At 38.5% G+C, this 16113-nt stretch overlaps 2 protein-coding genes across 10 annotated transcripts in view; both read left to right on the top strand.

Moving 5' to 3' along the window:
- LOC6494992 (probable nuclear hormone receptor HR3) overlaps positions 1-16113 on the top strand; it is a 28949-nt gene that overhangs the window by 8328 nt on the left and 4508 nt on the right. The window contains exon 1 of one of the 9 annotated variants that reach the window (XM_032451198.2): positions 4223-5587. The exons of 7 other annotated variants lie outside the window; for them this stretch is intronic. In XM_032451198.2, the coding sequence (XP_032307089.1) occupies positions 5458-5587 (130 nt within the window). In that variant the 5' untranslated portion in view covers positions 4223-5457. Of the gene's footprint in view, positions 1-4222; positions 5588-16113 lie in introns of those variants that run through there. One more of the 9 variants, XM_032451201.2, reaches the window with a different exon arrangement.
- Positions 643-4846, top strand: LOC116654764 (putative uncharacterized protein DDB_G0277057). The gene is made up of 2 exons (XM_032451209.2): positions 643-1572; positions 3901-4846. Exon 2 carries the CDS (start codon positions 4127-4129, stop codon positions 4508-4510), a length of 384 nt encoding a protein of 127 aa, XP_032307100.1. The 5' UTR covers positions 643-1572; positions 3901-4126; the 3' UTR covers positions 4511-4846.

Raw genomic sequence — 16113 nt, 5'->3', positions numbered from 1 at the left:
ACTTAACCCAATTGGTGTTTGCATAACTAAAGAATCGCTATGAGTTTCAAAGTAAACAATGTGCATTGTTGACAGGACACACAAGTGACACAATTTAGGGCCAATTTCCGTTTCCGTTCCCCGAAAACCATTAGACGCATGGCCAAAAAGTGCAATTAAAGGCCGGGCCAACTGCAGTGCACACATTTTGGCCTAAAAAGCAATTGACCTGCTAATTGAAGGAAGCGCCAAAAGCTCCAGTCCGCTCTCTCTCTCTTATGCTCACTCTCTTTATGTTTGTGATAAAGAGAAATGGTTGGGGGGTGCTGTTGAAGAGAGAACTCCAGATAACAGCTGATTGGGGGGCTCTCTCTCTCTTTGGTCTGAAAACTTTCCGAGCGGTTGCCATAGCGAATGAACGGCCCAAAGCGGAATGCTGACAGAAGGAAAAGCCGTCGAGTGGGAGGGGGTGGCCGGGGTGGCTTGGGGGCAGGCGGTTCCAGCCGAAGAAGAAGTCATCGGCACAGAGACACATATACCCACTGACGTTGCGCGCTCTCTCTCTCTCTCTATTGCTCTCTTTGGGGAGCCCTCGGTCGGTCGTTGGGGGCGCTCTCGTTCTCTTTGCGGCTGAGGTGCCACCACACACACTCCGCATTGCGACGCTGCCGCCGCACTGCCAGCGTCTCTGCTGCGCCGCGGCAGCGCCAGCCGCACGACGACAACGAACTCGATAACATTTCGAGGCACTCTTCAGATACACCTCGAATTGAGCGTTTCGCGGCGGCGGGTTACGATGCGTGGCGCGTTGTATCTTTATTATTAATTATTTGTTGTTGTTGTTTACTCTGTACCGTATTATTTCCCATCGCTCTATCCGTATCCGTATCCGTATCCGTATCTGCATCTGCATCTGCATCTGTGTCGCGTGTGTGCGTGTGTGTGTCTATGCGTTTTGGATCCCCTCCCTCCACCACCATCACCATCACCACCACCAACCAACCATCCCCCTTAGCCAACAAGAAGGAATAATTAAAATTTAAATAATTGAAAAAAAAAATAAAAATTATTAAAAAAAAAAAAGGCAAACTACGAAACTAGCGCCCGCGCCTGCCGCTGCCTCAGTGTGTTAGTGTGTGTTTTAGTGTCTCGGTGTGGGTGTGTGTGCAAAAAAAATATTGCAACATGAGCTGCAGCAACTGCAACGGCAACTGCAACTGCCACTGATGGAGTTTGTTCGGTTTCAGATCAAAACAAAATCATAGAATACGGTTTATATCTCAATAAGCTCAATCTCTCTCTCTCACACACACACACACACACTCACAGTACCAGTCAATCAATCAATCAATATCGTGTGCATTCAAATATCACATCGTGCCTAAAACTGCAACAATTGCAATTCTGATTGCAACGTGCCCCCACTACCACCCCTAGGAGAGAACAGGAATCGGAAACGGAAGTGCCAGTGACGTAATACTCTCCAATATTCCTGACTCCCCCCCCCGGCCCAAACCAAAAAAAGGATCAAGGGGATGCAACAACATCCTTAACCCCTACCCCTGGTGCAAAAAAAAACAACAAAAATTCAGTGTATGTATGTGTTACGATCGGAAGTATATACATATGTGTGTCTGAGTGTTAGTGTGCCAAAAAAAGGATAAAAAATTTATATATTAAAAAATTATAAACAATATATGAGAATGCCTCGGAGCCACCCGCCAATTGGATAATTTATTGGATTAATTTATTTCCTACCACCAGCTCTTGGATATAACACGGGAGTGGGAGGGGGAATCTATCAGATATAGTATCTACCAGATACTATCTAGTAGTACATATTCCGTTCTAATCAGAATTTATTAGCCACTTGTGTGGGAAATTAGAACTATTTGATTTTGGAGAGTTTTTTGGGGATATTTGAGATTAAAATTCCATCACTTTCCTGTCAGTTTCTAGTTTTTTTGCAATTTTTCAAAAGTATCTTAGTATCTCAGTATCTGTTATAACTTCTGGTGGCCCATTGTCTTTGGCATCATCATCATCATCCTCCGGAGGAGTATCCCAAAACTGGCAACAAAGCCACAAGATGCCCTTTTCTTCTGTCTATGGCCTATGGTAGTTGGCTGCCCCTTTGTTGCAGTTTTAGCGACTCAGTATCTGTATCTGTGTATCTGTGTGTCCATTGTGGCAACTTATGATTATCAACAATTGTTATTGTTGTCGTTAGAAGCAGTTAGAGGCGGTAGTAGTTCCACCGACTTTTCAGTTCAGCCGAGTTCAGAGCAGCGGCCAGAAGTCGGTCGTCGCCAGAGCCACCCACTGCTCAGCTCCTTCTTCTCCTTTCTTCTCCTTTCTTCTCCTACTTCATTCCTTCTCCTGCCTTTTTAGTCGGCTGTTTGCATTACCGTTAGTGGAACAACATGGCTAAGCATTCACTCTCACACACACACACAGTCGCTACATGTGTCGCCCATAAGTATGCCACCCCAGATGCACTGAGAGAAAGCAGAGACTTAATTACAGAAGATTTATAAGATTTTTGAGATTAAGATCTTTAAATAAAAGATACTTGGTTGGGCAATAGATTTCCTTTTTAAAATCCCTCCAATTAGAACTATTTTTTTTCTTTCGGTGTCGAGGCGGAAAACAGCCTAAGCAGAAGTCCCAGGCGGAAAAGTGGAAAACTGGGGGCAGCCGTAGAGCCCACCCATAGGTCATTGGTCTTTTTCGACGGCGTCAACGTACGACGACGGCAACAGCAACGCCAGCAGCAGCAGCAGCAGCGCCAAAAGCAACATCAGTACCATCAGCTGCGCAGCAACTGCGACGCTGACAGCGCTGCCTTGTAAACTTTGTCGTCTGCTTTGCTGTCGCTCTGTTGCTGTTGTAACTGTAACCGCCTTCGGCTCTGCCTCCCCCTCTTTCTCTCGACCCCCCCACCCCATCCAAAACCCATCTTTCACCGTATGATTCTCCTTCTCTCTCTCTCACTCACTCATCGTCGGCTTGACCGGCTCGTTAGCTTTGGGTACCGTTAGTAAGTTCGTTGTCGTTGTGAGAGAATTTTTCATTTTACTGTGTGGGGGCTATTCATTTTCATTTTCTTTTCAACATTTTCTTCTTTTCATTGCGTTTTGTCTATATGTATGTAAATTTCTCTAGGCCCCCTCCCTTCTCCTTCTCTGTATTGGCTCTGTCTATCTCCCTCTATTACTGAGCTGGCACAATTTTTGTGTTGTTGGTGTCGCTTTGGTGACGTATTTTATATGTCTGCCAGAGGCTTCCGCATGGCCACCCAAAAGCCACCCCCAAACCGCCAACATACTGATTACTACCCCCTCACCCTCCCCTTGAGAGAGAGTGGCGGCTAGAGAGAGAGAGCGGAAGAGAGAGAAAAGTAAAAATGTTTTTATATTCATTGGGTTTGCCGGCTGTCTGTGTCTGTGTGTGTGTGTTTGAGCTTTGGGTCATAGAACTTTTTTCTATGTTTACCCCCCTCTTTCTCACACACACACACACACTATATAGTGTTGAACACACCCACTATGGCATGGCGACGAGATTTATGCGCTGCATTTTGAGAGTTTCAGACCCCAACGACCCAACCCCCAACCCCAACTGGGGGTCTGTCTGGGCACCCTTAAATCCCATTTCTTTATCGATTTTTCATGTCCATGTCCGTATAATCATAGCTGGCTAAAAGGGAGTTGCCAACCAACAAAAAAAAAAAAAAAAGGGAGAGCGTGTGGTAGGTAGAAGGGGATAGGATATTCGGCCCAGTTCCTGGTTGGCGAAATTAAAGGGGCTCTGCCTGGCACTCAGACACACATATTGGCTTCAAAAAAATGCACATGATTTTTGTCTTAAAATTATGTGCATTTTTTTTAATCCAAAAATTTTGAATTTAAATCAATTTAGAGATCATTCCCGTGCAATATGCTGAATGCCATGATTTGGCCATGGCTGACAGTGCGTAGCAAAAGTATTTATATAACGGGCCAGACCATTTTGTACATCAAAGTGTTTAAACTAAATGCCTAGAAGAGGGTCCTAAAAAAAAAAGGTGATCCTTAAAGGAAAAACATCAGTTTATGTTTCCAAGGCAGCAGACAGTTGAAATCGATGAGAAACAGATTGCGCCTAAATGTCTTCCGGAATTACAAATTGTCGTGAAATTTTCGTATTTTTGGAAATTTTGATTTGGAATCAAGCAAAACAGAGAAATCGACAAAACAATGAGCATAGCAACAACAACAACAACAGCAACAACAAAAGCAGTAGCAGCAACAACAACAACAACAACAACAGTAGTAGTAAAGAAACAACAAACAACAAACAACACAATAAAAATCACAGCAACCGAAGAAGCAACAACAGCAACGCAGTGAAAGTGATAAAGCAACAACAACAACAACAACAACAAGAGAAACAGAAACAACAACAGCAACAACAACAACTGCCCAAAGCAACCAAAAACAACAATAACAATAACAACAACCATAATCTGCAAATACTGCAAAAGGGTTGAAATATTTTCGATTTTTTTTCAATAATTTCGAATTAATAGATATTAACAAAAAATCATAGAAAAAAATCGCTTTAAATAACAATTAAAATAAAAAAAACAGTTAATTAACTAAACAAGTTTAATACATACGCGTATGCGAACAAGTGTCTTATTACAAACATAGTTATAAACAAATTAAAATAATAATTAATTCAATAAATATTAAAGCAGCAACAATATAAGCATCAGAATCCAAACAAAAACATCAACAATTTAGTACCTACAGGCCTGACAACGTTAGATCATTATATACATACATATATATATAGCAATATACAAAATATATATATATATATACATACATATATCGATTGGCAAGCCCCTCTCTTACACACAGCCCCCCCTGTCTCACAAAAACCCAAAAAAAAAACACCCATATTACACACTGTGATAGTTCTTGATTCACACTGAATGCGATAAAAAGCGCAGAGATCCATTCATAAAAAGCATAAAAAAGCAAAAAAAAAGCCTAAAAAACATAAGCGGACAAGCTGAAGAAAGCTATATTTGATTAAAAGACCAAGTGCAATAAGATTGGCCAACAAATTAATAAATTTGGAACCGAAAGGGCAGCTATATAAAGTATATACCTATATATATATATTCAAATACTGTATACAACGTTTTACATATTTACAACAAAATAATAAATATAATAAAAGTTAAAAAGACTCAAATTTCGAATTCATTCAACTGAAAAAAAAAAAATAAGAAAAAAAGATCTACCGGATTACGCATACGCCCCGTATGGCCCGCGGCCTATGCGACAGTGTGTGGGCTGGTTGTTGCCACAACTGATACTATATAGTGTGTATATAACTATTTTGCCGATCAACTGCAACAGCAACAGCGAGAAACAAGAAAACGTTAAAAACGTCACCAAAGCTTCGCATTTCCATTAAATAATTATGTATACGCAACGTATGTTTGACATGTGGAGCAGTGTCACTTCGAAACTGGAAGCACACGCAAACAATCTCGGTCAAAGCAACGTCCAATCGCCGGCGGGACAAAACAACTCCAGCGGTTCCATCAAAGGTAAAGGATATTATAAAAATAAATAGAGTTTAAAGAGAGCTCTAAGAGGTAGAGTTTTAAGGACTAGAAAGTAGCCCCTTAACTTAAGAAATTTCTAATTTAAACTAATTTCCTTTCAAACCTCTGAAGAGAAAACCTTCAGGAAGTCTCTTATTTCTTTACTTTTTTGGCGGGGAAACTTTACTATTTGAAATGTTTACTATTTGGTAACTTTTAACTGCAACTAAAGTAAACATTAAGTGTGAACTTTCATCCCAACTAGTTACTGGAGAGAATTGCACAAAAACAAAAAACAAGGCAAAAAAAGGCAAATAAATTATAAATTTAATGAAATCCAGTTAAGTTGGGGGTTTTATGTGGCAGAGCGGAGTCACTCACTCAGTTAGTCAGTCAGTCAGTAAGTCAGTTCCCGCCATGTTGTTGGCAGTGAAAGTCACTTGGGTTTCTCAACAAAAACAAAAAATAAAAAAAAAAAACTATATATATGTATAAGAAAAAAAAAAAGCAACAAAAATTATTTAAGGGAAATCCATGAAATTCGTAAATGAAGAAAGAAACAAGAGCCAAAGATTACGAAACTTTATGCCACAAACACACTGACACTCACACTTGAGTGTGTTTTGCATTCAAGTTGGTGTGTAGTAGTGTGCGTAGTATTTGTTATTTTTTTTTTTTTTTTTGCATTGACAATTCAACTAATTCGAAAAGGCAATCAAATGCAAAAAAAAAAAAAGATACAAAGATACAAATTGTGTATGTAACTGAGCTATAAAAAAAAGTGTACAAAAAAAGATCAAAAAAGAAATGAAAAAGAAACTTGCGAATTTCAATTCGCAGGCAAGTCATAAAAATAAATAAATAAATGCGATATTGTAAGGCCAACAAAGTTTCAACTAAAATATATATACATTTTATATTTTTGCAATATAATAAAATATAATATATTTCTAACCAAAAGTGGCTTTTTTGATAGATTTCTTGGGGCTATAAGGGTAAAAAATATAAGTTTAAGAAAGTTTCACCAAAAAAAATATACATCTTATTTTATAAAAATATTTAAACCATAATTAAGAATAGAAAACTTCCATCTTCCGGTCCTAAAATAAACAACTTCCTAGAACTAATTAATTTTACATTTAATCCGAGGGTTCTTTGAACCCTTAGGGGGTCAGTTCCGACTGCAATTACCGTTATGGCCGAGCTTTAGGGTCATATTATATAATTCAAACATAAATCTTAATCGCAGGCCACCATCTAACCCCCTCCTGGACGCCCCTGGGAGGGTTGCGTGTAAATTAGTTAAGGGAGGAATCAAAAGGGGTAGGGAGTAGGGGGTGACTCTCGGTCACTGTTACTTTTGGCTTGCAATTTGTGACTTCCGCAAAATCAACTTTTTATTTTTTATTTTTAAAATTTTCACTTTTTTTTTTGGCCTTTCCTTTTGGCTGAAACCGTAAAAACTGATAGAAACGTACGCAAAGTGAAAGAAATTTTGCGGCGTAAACAGAAAGCAGCAAAAAAAAATTTAAAAAGCGAAAGAGTTGACAACGAAAGCGAGGGGGTGGGGGGTGGGGGGGACCCTAGAGAGGCGTATAGGGATGGAGAGAGAGCGCGAAGAAGCAACAATAAAAACAATAAAAAAAATATTGAAAAAGAAAGACCGAAAAAGTTTTGTTAAAGTGAAATGCGGCTGCTGTTGCTGATTGTGTAGTCTGCTCACACACACACACACACACTAACACACACACACACTCACACACATACATATGTATAAATCGAAAAAAAAAGCGCCCCATGCAGGCCCCAAGCCCAAGACCTCCTCTCGCCCCCGCCAGAGATAGTGCGAACGGCCATTTAACACTCAAAAAAAACTATGAAGCTACAAAATTTCTGACGGGGCGAGCGTATCTTAGTGTGCGTGAGAAGCGCCAAAGCACACAGGCCGTTAGGCAGCAAACAGCAGGCAGCGGCAGCGTCAACATAGTAAAAGTCTGAAATTGTTGAAAAAAAAATTTATTTTCGGCGGTCATTCAACTCGCACGCACTCTCACACTAACACACACACACGCACTTTGCGATAGAGCGCCGTGGAGAGAGCTGGGGGAGAATGGAGCGGGAGTGCGGGAAGAGAGTGCGTGAGAGCATTGGTCTAGCATTCGATGACTATTATGCGGGAGCCTAGACGTCGACGGCAGCGTCGGCGGCGGCGTCAGCGTGGGCAGAGCAGCTAGCAGCTAAGCAGCACGCACATTACAACATCGACACAATGGGAAATACTTTCTATGGCTTTTTTTCTAGCGCTCTCCCCCATTTCTATTTTTCTTTTCAAACAACTCGACTCGATTCGACTCGAAATTATTATTTATGCAGTCAAAGTTTGGAGCCATAAAAATGCGATAGTGGTGGAAGAATCAGCCGAAGAATGGGGGGAAAAGTCCTGCCGCCCACTTCTTTGTTTGACAATTATTGCGTGAATTTCCACGATTACCGTTCCTCCCACTACTACTGCCTACTGCCTACTGCCTACTGCCTACTGCCTACTGCCTTTCATGCAAATGCCGTATTAATTGCTTTGAGTAGAACAGTCGTCGAACTTTGACTTCCTTTTCGGCCGGCCATTAGGCCCTTTTTTGATAACTTTTTTGATTAGGCCCAAATGATAATGGCCTATAAATAGCATTCTAACAGCTTCTTAGACATTAAATCTTAGACTGTTAAGCGATAAACAGAGATAATAAATCAAGATAAATTTGTAAGAATATTATTCAAATCTTTCAAAATTAATATCATAGCTGAGTCTATATATTCTATATCTTATATAGGGAGTAATAGGCTTAAAAATAGATCATATCATAGAGTTAGAGCTTATATTTCGTCTGAAAAATAAGGAAATAGTCTTATTAAGGTTCTTTAAACTTAAAGATCTATTAGTTCTAAGGACGTACTATTATTTATTAAAAAGTATGAGTTCCTTTTTAGATCATATAGATCATCATAGAAAAAGAGCTTATAGTTCATCTCAAAAATCAGTAAAAATTAAAATTAAAGTTCTGAAAACTTAAACTTACATTAATATTTCAAAAAAATCTATTAGTTCCAAAGAAGTACTATTATTTATTAAAAAGGTATGAGTTCCTTGAACAAACTAAATGAATAATAAACTTGAGCCAACTTTCTTTTCTACCATAACCATAGTTGGCAGATGTTTGTGACCATTCTCATATTCCATATTCCATATTTGAGTAAAAAAATAAAAGAAATAGCTAAATTTGGCATGGAATTTCCCATCAATTCCCACCCCCATATAGTATCTTATAGATTCCGTATGTGGAGCATGCAAATATTTTGGAAAAAATTCTGGTCTGTCTGCTGGAAGTAAATAGAGTAATGGTGGCTCATGTTTTTTCCAAAAGTTCATTCGCATGTGTCCTAGAAAAATATGAAATACCAGGCTATTTGTTCATTCTGATAATTTTTGTTTTTGGAGGGGTGGGGAGGGGGAAACTTACAAGTGCTCTTCCCAAAAACCTGGCAAATATGCCAGCAAATGGGCCAAGAGTTCAACGAACTCTGAATAGCCCGATAAAGATAATAGAACCCACCCAGCCCATCGAAAAGTATTTAAAATTTATGATCTATTGACTTGGAGGTGGCTAGAGAGATTGATAATATCAATCTTGAACTCTGATCAGAGGTAGAACCACTATCATTTCTTTGTCCAACTCTTCAGAATCAAAACTACTGTCACAAACAAGCCAAGTAAGGCAAAAATAAATCCTATATATATATATTATATAGAGAGATAAGCCTGACCACAGAATGTGTGTCATAAGGCCACCGCAACTTCAATGCTACAATATAAACTATATAGAGATATAGACAAGGAATCAAAATAGACTAGACTTGGGCTATGACTAGAAAGTTCTACAGGTCAATGATAGAGTAGAGTTTTAATATCTATTTTAATATAATGACATCCGCTCGGCAGAGTATGATTTCATCAAAAATGACAAACGTTTTCATTATGTTCTGCTGCAACGAAAAAAGAAATTAAATAATATTATTGTAGTAATTATAAAGCAGACAGTCGGACATCAAATGCTAGGCATGAGTGGGCCTAGGCTGCCCCTGCCTCCCCTCCATCTAATGCAACTTAGCCCCCAAATGCCACACAGCTGCGTATCTTATCTATGCAACTCTTCGCATAGTTTAACGTTTTGTGCGTGAGTCTGTCCCACCACACCACCACTTGTCTATATACTTGTATATATTTGTATATATATTTATATAGATATTCGTGTTTAAGTGTATGCAGCAAATAAAAGATTGCATGTGCCCCACAATGCAGACACAAACAGATTCACAGACATTGCATTTGAGTCGCGTCGCCAAATGAATAGACAAATATATGTACACTAGTGTACATAGTGGAGCTGCTAGCTGGTAGCTTGTAGCTGGTAGATACTCACACACACAGATACTCACTCAACCATAGACAGAATGCAACGCCAACGTTTGTGGAGGCAGAGGCAGAGGCAAAGGCAAAGCGCGCCAACAAAATGCGAAAAACTGGGACAAAGTTGAACAGACGAGCCAAGGACGGATATTAGTGCGACGCGGCGCGAACACCGAACAGTGAACACCGACAGTGAACAGTTGCATGATGAACTGGGCGGCTGGCTGACAGGGGGGCCACTGGGGGGGTAGCCGTTGCCCACTTGGGGTTGGGGGGCCGACGACTGAGAAGTTGCCAGCGAAAAGTGGAAAAACAAAATGAATTTTTTCTAGCTGCAGTTGTTGTTTCTGCCTCTACAGTGAACACACAATAGGAAAGAAACCAACTCCCTTTTAAGTTCTTAGATAAATTTAAGCAGAAGTAGAGACATCCCTAGAGACATCATTTTTTTACGAAAATATTTTCAGTTCAACTCCCAAATGTCAAAGAATATTTATAAAATATTTAGCAATGATTTATTTGGCTTATTTGGCTTATTTAGTTTATTTAAGTTCATAGCTCTAGGGATTCAGAACACTGGCCAAAAGTATCTTCTGAATCTTCTGAAAACCTTTGGGGATTTCCTCTCAAAAACTAGACACTTTTTATCCTAGTTTTGTGATTTAATTTTAAAGGTTATTGACTCTTGGACTTGTTTTTAATAGATTTTTGTTAATATTTCTTTGAAGTAGACATTTTCTACATAGATTTTATAATTATCTTATTCGCAAAGATTCTAAATTATCCTAAGATAAGTTTTTTGATGATCTTAGATATTAGATCTTAAGAAGATCTGAGATTATCTATCTTAGAAATTTTAAACCATATCTGAAGATTTATGATCTTTATTTATAAAAATATAATTAAGATTTCCATATTATTCATATTTTTATATTTTTAGGGATCTAAAATTGATCTAAAAGGATCTCTAGTTAGTTGAACATTTTAAGAAATTAACCTTAAGAACTACTAAAAAATTCTTTTAGGACTCAAATGTATATAAGTATTGTTGTAAATAAAAAAAAAGTATAAGTAAGCCCTAAGCCAGATACAGATTAAATAATAATCAAAAAACTAAAGAAATCTATGAGTTAAGACCCACATTTTGTCCAAAATTCAAGCAGCCGAGTAAGAAACAAAAACAAATATAAATTTAATAGCAAAAAACTGCAGCAAAAACCTCGCCAAAGTAACAATTACCAAGGTCGTTTTTTCCATTATTTCTATTATCTGAAAAGTTTAGTATTTATTTGCGGCGAGTAGTCACTGTGCCGGCCGTATAGCTTTCAACTTCACAGAAAATTTTGTTGTTTGTTGATTACAATTTGCATGACGCCAGCGGCAGAGGCGGTGGCAGAGGCAGTGGCAGAGACAGAGGCAGTGGCAGCGGCAGAGGCAGTACAGCCAACAGGGCGGATAGAAGCACTTTATCTCCCTCGCCCGGCCCACCCCCTTTGGCGCACTGCATTTTCAGGTTTTTTTTTTTTTTCAGAAGCAAACTGCAATCGTTGTTTTTATAGTTTTTGTTGTTGTTGTTGTTAATTTTGCAGACATTTCCACCAAAAAAAAAAAAAAATGAGAAAAAAAATACAAATTTTAATTAATGGTGGAAAAACGAGTTTGCCTGGTTTCCATCACCCAACAACCACAATGAATGCATTTTCTTCAAGAACTCTGTATTTTTTTTTTATACAGATTGCATTTTCGTACATCTGTGTGCTGTTAAGGCCATGTATAGGTATGTACATTTGGCCAAAAAGTATTCTGTCTTGGTTTCAAGCTCAACTTGAAAATTCTCGTTTTTGGCCAAAATGCGAAACTGCCAACGGCTAAAGTTGATGCCAAAGTTCTTTTTTCTCTTTTTGATGCTTTAGTCAAAAACACTTAAATACCATAAATAATTGGCTATTTAAGTGCATTGGTAGTTGTTGCGAAAAAAAAACAAGAAAACAAAAAACAAAAAAACAATTAGAAACCAAAGGAGTCAGTTTACAAGCTTGGTGTGTGGCTTTTGAGGTTTTCAAGGTATTTTTTTTCGTATTTTTTTGTATTTTTACGATTTGAGTTTCATTTATGCTGCTGCTGGTGCATAAATAATGCCGTAGGCCTACATTTTATGCTACTGTTTGAGATATGTCGATGTCAGGCCCATAAATATTCACATTTCCATACAAATTCTAGGCTCTAGAACAAGTAATGGATTTTCTTTATAGAGAGAGTGTTGAATAAAATGGAAATCTTTGATGTAAAAACGTGATTTTCGGCATTATTCAAAGGAAAATCAAAGTCTATTAATAAATTAAAATAAATATATATTGTTTGCATATGGCAAAAGCATTCAAAGTCATTTTAAAAATGACTCGTTAGTCGTTAGGCTTTTCAAAAGGCGAAAATTTTCCACAAAACCATGAATCATTTCGAAGAAAACCCGTAAATTTCAGAACCTCTCTCGAAGCTATACTCTCCAGTCTCCACTCTGCACTCTCCATTCTCCATTCTCCACTAGCGTCCATCAACACGTGAAGCGTATACGTGATATTTTGAGAAACAATATAATAAATTACGCATACGTCATGTGGGCCGTAAAAGCTGACTAAAGTCGCTTATATATAGAAATTCTAGGTAGGATAGGGTATAGGGTGTTGGGCTGTTTTAATAAATCTTTTTTTGAAGAGAACGATCGAATTACTTATGCATCGACACGAAGAAATTACATCATTTGGTGAAAATGTTTAGCATTTCGGTTAAATCGACTAAAAATGGCAAATTCTTCCGCTTCTGGCTGCTGCTGCTACTTCTTCCTCGTTCGTGGGTCAATAAACTTGTGGGCCCAGTCAAAAATTTGTATATGAGAAATTCTTTTGTTGGCAACAAAAGAACCGAACGCGTCACGTACGGTCCCTGGGCGATGGGGCGAAGGGGAAAGGGAAAGAGCCAGAGCCAGAGCGAGTGCGAAATGTAAACATTACAAAAATGCCAAGCCATCGCATCATCATCATCATCAGCATGATGATCATCAGCGAATATGTGGCCAAAAAAAGAATTCAGATGAACTGAACTGAACTGAGGCGAACCGTTAGCCAAGTTAATAGCAACAATATTATGTATTTTTGAGATCTCCATTAAGCTTTTGAATGAATGAAATCGGACCTTACGAAATTCTAACGGCATTCTAAGCTCACACACACACACAGACACACAGACACTTACTAGTAACCTGGCAGAAAAGAAAGCGACAAATTACGTAGCCAGCATGCTAATGCTCTTTCTCTCTAACGGCATTTCGCACAGCCGGCTAAAAGCCGCACTCTTCCCAGTTTTATCCCCCCACCGCCACCCCCGTTGGCTTGTGTGTGTGTGAGTGTGAAAGCTTGAAACGAGTTTTCTATTAGCATTTGGCTTGGCGGCAAAAGAATCAAGCACGACCCAAAGAGAGAGGCAGCGAGAGAGAGAGAGAGTGGGAGCCGAGAGCGACTCTCTTGGCTTCTCATTCTCCAACACAAGGCAGTCGTCGGCTGGTGCAATGACCCCACAGCTCGCTGACCCACTTACGAAGCTGCTTTTCTGCCAATGCGAATCCGAATGCGAATGGGTTGCCGCCGAAGTGAGCTCGTGCCGCTGCCGACGGGGCGAATAAGCAACTTGTGCAATAGGCAGCAGCAGCAGCAGCAACTGCAACGTCGACTGCGCTGCCAAAGTGGCAACTGAAACTGACTTTGCTTTGGTTTCTGCCCCACAGCACACTGGTCTCAGAGATGCCAAAATCCACACTGCCGTAAAGCATCAGTTGGGATGCTAATTGGAAGGTACAAGAGTGATTTGCTAATCAAAAATCTGCAAATTACTACCTCTGGAAATAATAATAAATTACATGAAGTCTCAAGGATCATCCACAATATAACTATCTTATCTTTATGTTTATTTAAGAAAAAGATTCAAGATTTTTTACTCAAGACTGCATTAGAGAGGGCCGTTAAAAGAGTTTTGTTATTATATTTATTCAACTATTTATTAAATATTTATAATATAATATCTTTACATTTTTATCAAAAAAGTAAAATTACAAAATCTTATAAATATTTCTAAATATTTTTCATAATAATTAATTCCAAGAGCACTATTTTCTTAAACTATTCTTAGACTTTAATACTTTATCTTTCGCCAGACTGTAAAGCACTTTGTGTTTCATATATATATATATATATTTTTGATATTATTGCCATAGTTTCTGGTGTTATTGTTATTTTGTTTGACTTTGCCATACGTCGCAGTGCCAAAAACTGCAATCATATGCAGGCACCCCTCTCGGGTACTCCGTCAAGTCGGGTCTCCCGGCTTTTTATTTTTATTTTTTTGTTTTTTTTTTTTTTCGTTAGCACATGTCGTTGCATATTAATTTTTCTCGTATAGGAATACGAATGGGCATATTTGCAAGTGTGAGTGTTTGGGTCCTGCATTTTCTTTTTTTTTTTTTTTTTGTGGCCATGCATTTGCAATAAAGAAGAACATATTAATTTTGACTTCTGGTTGTGGCTGCACCCAGCGAACGAGGCGAAAAGAAATTGCACATGCTAAATATTTCACTTCGTTTGTCTGTTTATATTTTCTTTCCAGAATTTTATTTTTTTTAAGCGTTTTTTGGTCAAACGAAACGCCAGCAATATTGTTGCCATTTAAGAGAAAAAAGTTACTCTTTTCTTTACAATTTTCATTCAACTTTTTCAGTTGATTAACAGTAACTTGTTTGTTGGCGGCAACAGTGCGTATGCGTGATACGAGTGCAGTGATGACGTGGAGTTACCTAATAATTGAATGGATTTTTTTTTTTTTTCATTGAGCCAAGTTGGGCGGTGCAGCTTAATTAATTAATCATATTTTATAGCTTACATGCGATTTTCTGTTGGTTCATTTTATTTCAGTTTTTTCCCCTGATAAGTAAACAATTTCACCCAATATTTGCTTAAATTTCGAAAAAAGTATGTCATAAATTTTGTTTTCTCGCCGTCAAAGTACACAATGCTAAAAAAACCAAATAAGACAATAAAATGTATTTCGTGACACACTTTTCCGCACAGCGTATTAAGTAAATATTTGCGACTGGTATTTGTTAACCCAAATGGGGTTGGGGTAAAAAAAAAGTGCGTAGGTTCAAAATTCATTTTGTTCCAGTTACTTGTCACCATGTAAAGTCTGAAAATTTAATTATAGTTTTTTAGTTATAGAAGGTTTAGTCAACTAAATCTCTTAAATATTTATTTGACAGCCCACCATAAAAATCTAAAGTAAAAAAAATAAAATAAATAAACAGGGAAAAGTGCACTACTACCGTTAGGGATGTTTGTTTAGTGTGTTATCGGTACATTTATCGATTTTATGAAGTGCATACAAATGAGCTGAAATTGCCCGTAAAGTTCGAAGCTTTTACTTGACATAGCGGTAAATGCTGGCCTGCTCTCTCTCTTTCGCTGGCAGTAATGCAGTTACCTACGTCTTATCTGTCTGAAGCCTCATAAACACGCACATTCCCAGTACTTCAGATAAAGATTTATGTTCGTTTTTGTTTATTATTTTCAAGTCGCAGGAAAGCCTTGCGAAGCCTGGCATACTCTAGTCAGGCATTTCAAGTATTTTCCTCTATTCCCGAAAAAGATAAAACTTTAAGGCGCTTAAAAGCCCTCCCCCCATTTTCCACCCACCGACGATGACGACACACATTCTGAGCCAGAAAACTTATTGCTCAGTTGCATTTCCAAAGAGCGACAAGGACTCTCTTAGCGCTTAAGAGAGCGGCTATAGCCAGTTAAGAGAGTGGGAGAACTTTCTTTTCCATTTTGTTTTTGTTTTCTTTTTCTTCGCTCGCCGAGAATGTTTACGGGCGTATGTGTGAGGGTGTGTGTCTGTGTGTGTAGCGGTATCCGTATCTGTGTGCGCTGTGAGATACTGCCGTGTTGGAAAGGTTCATTGACACTTGAAAAACATTTCAGTCACTCACTCACACACAAAGCGACTCGGTCGGTTACTCACTCCGCTG

This window comes from Drosophila ananassae, chromosome 3L, assembly GCF_017639315.1.
Source record: "Drosophila ananassae strain 14024-0371.13 chromosome 3L, ASM1763931v2, whole genome shotgun sequence".
NCBI lineage: Eukaryota > Metazoa > Arthropoda > Insecta > Diptera > Drosophilidae > Drosophila > Drosophila ananassae.
Note: the sequence above shows the minus strand (reverse complement) of the source record. Positions and strands in the feature narration are given on the sequence as shown.

What these genes read in the sequence shown, in the direction of transcription:
- LOC116654764 (XM_032451209.2), top strand. Translation starts at nt 4,127, where the DNA reads ATGTCTTCCGGAATTACAAATTGTCGTGAAATTTTCGTATTTTTGGAA.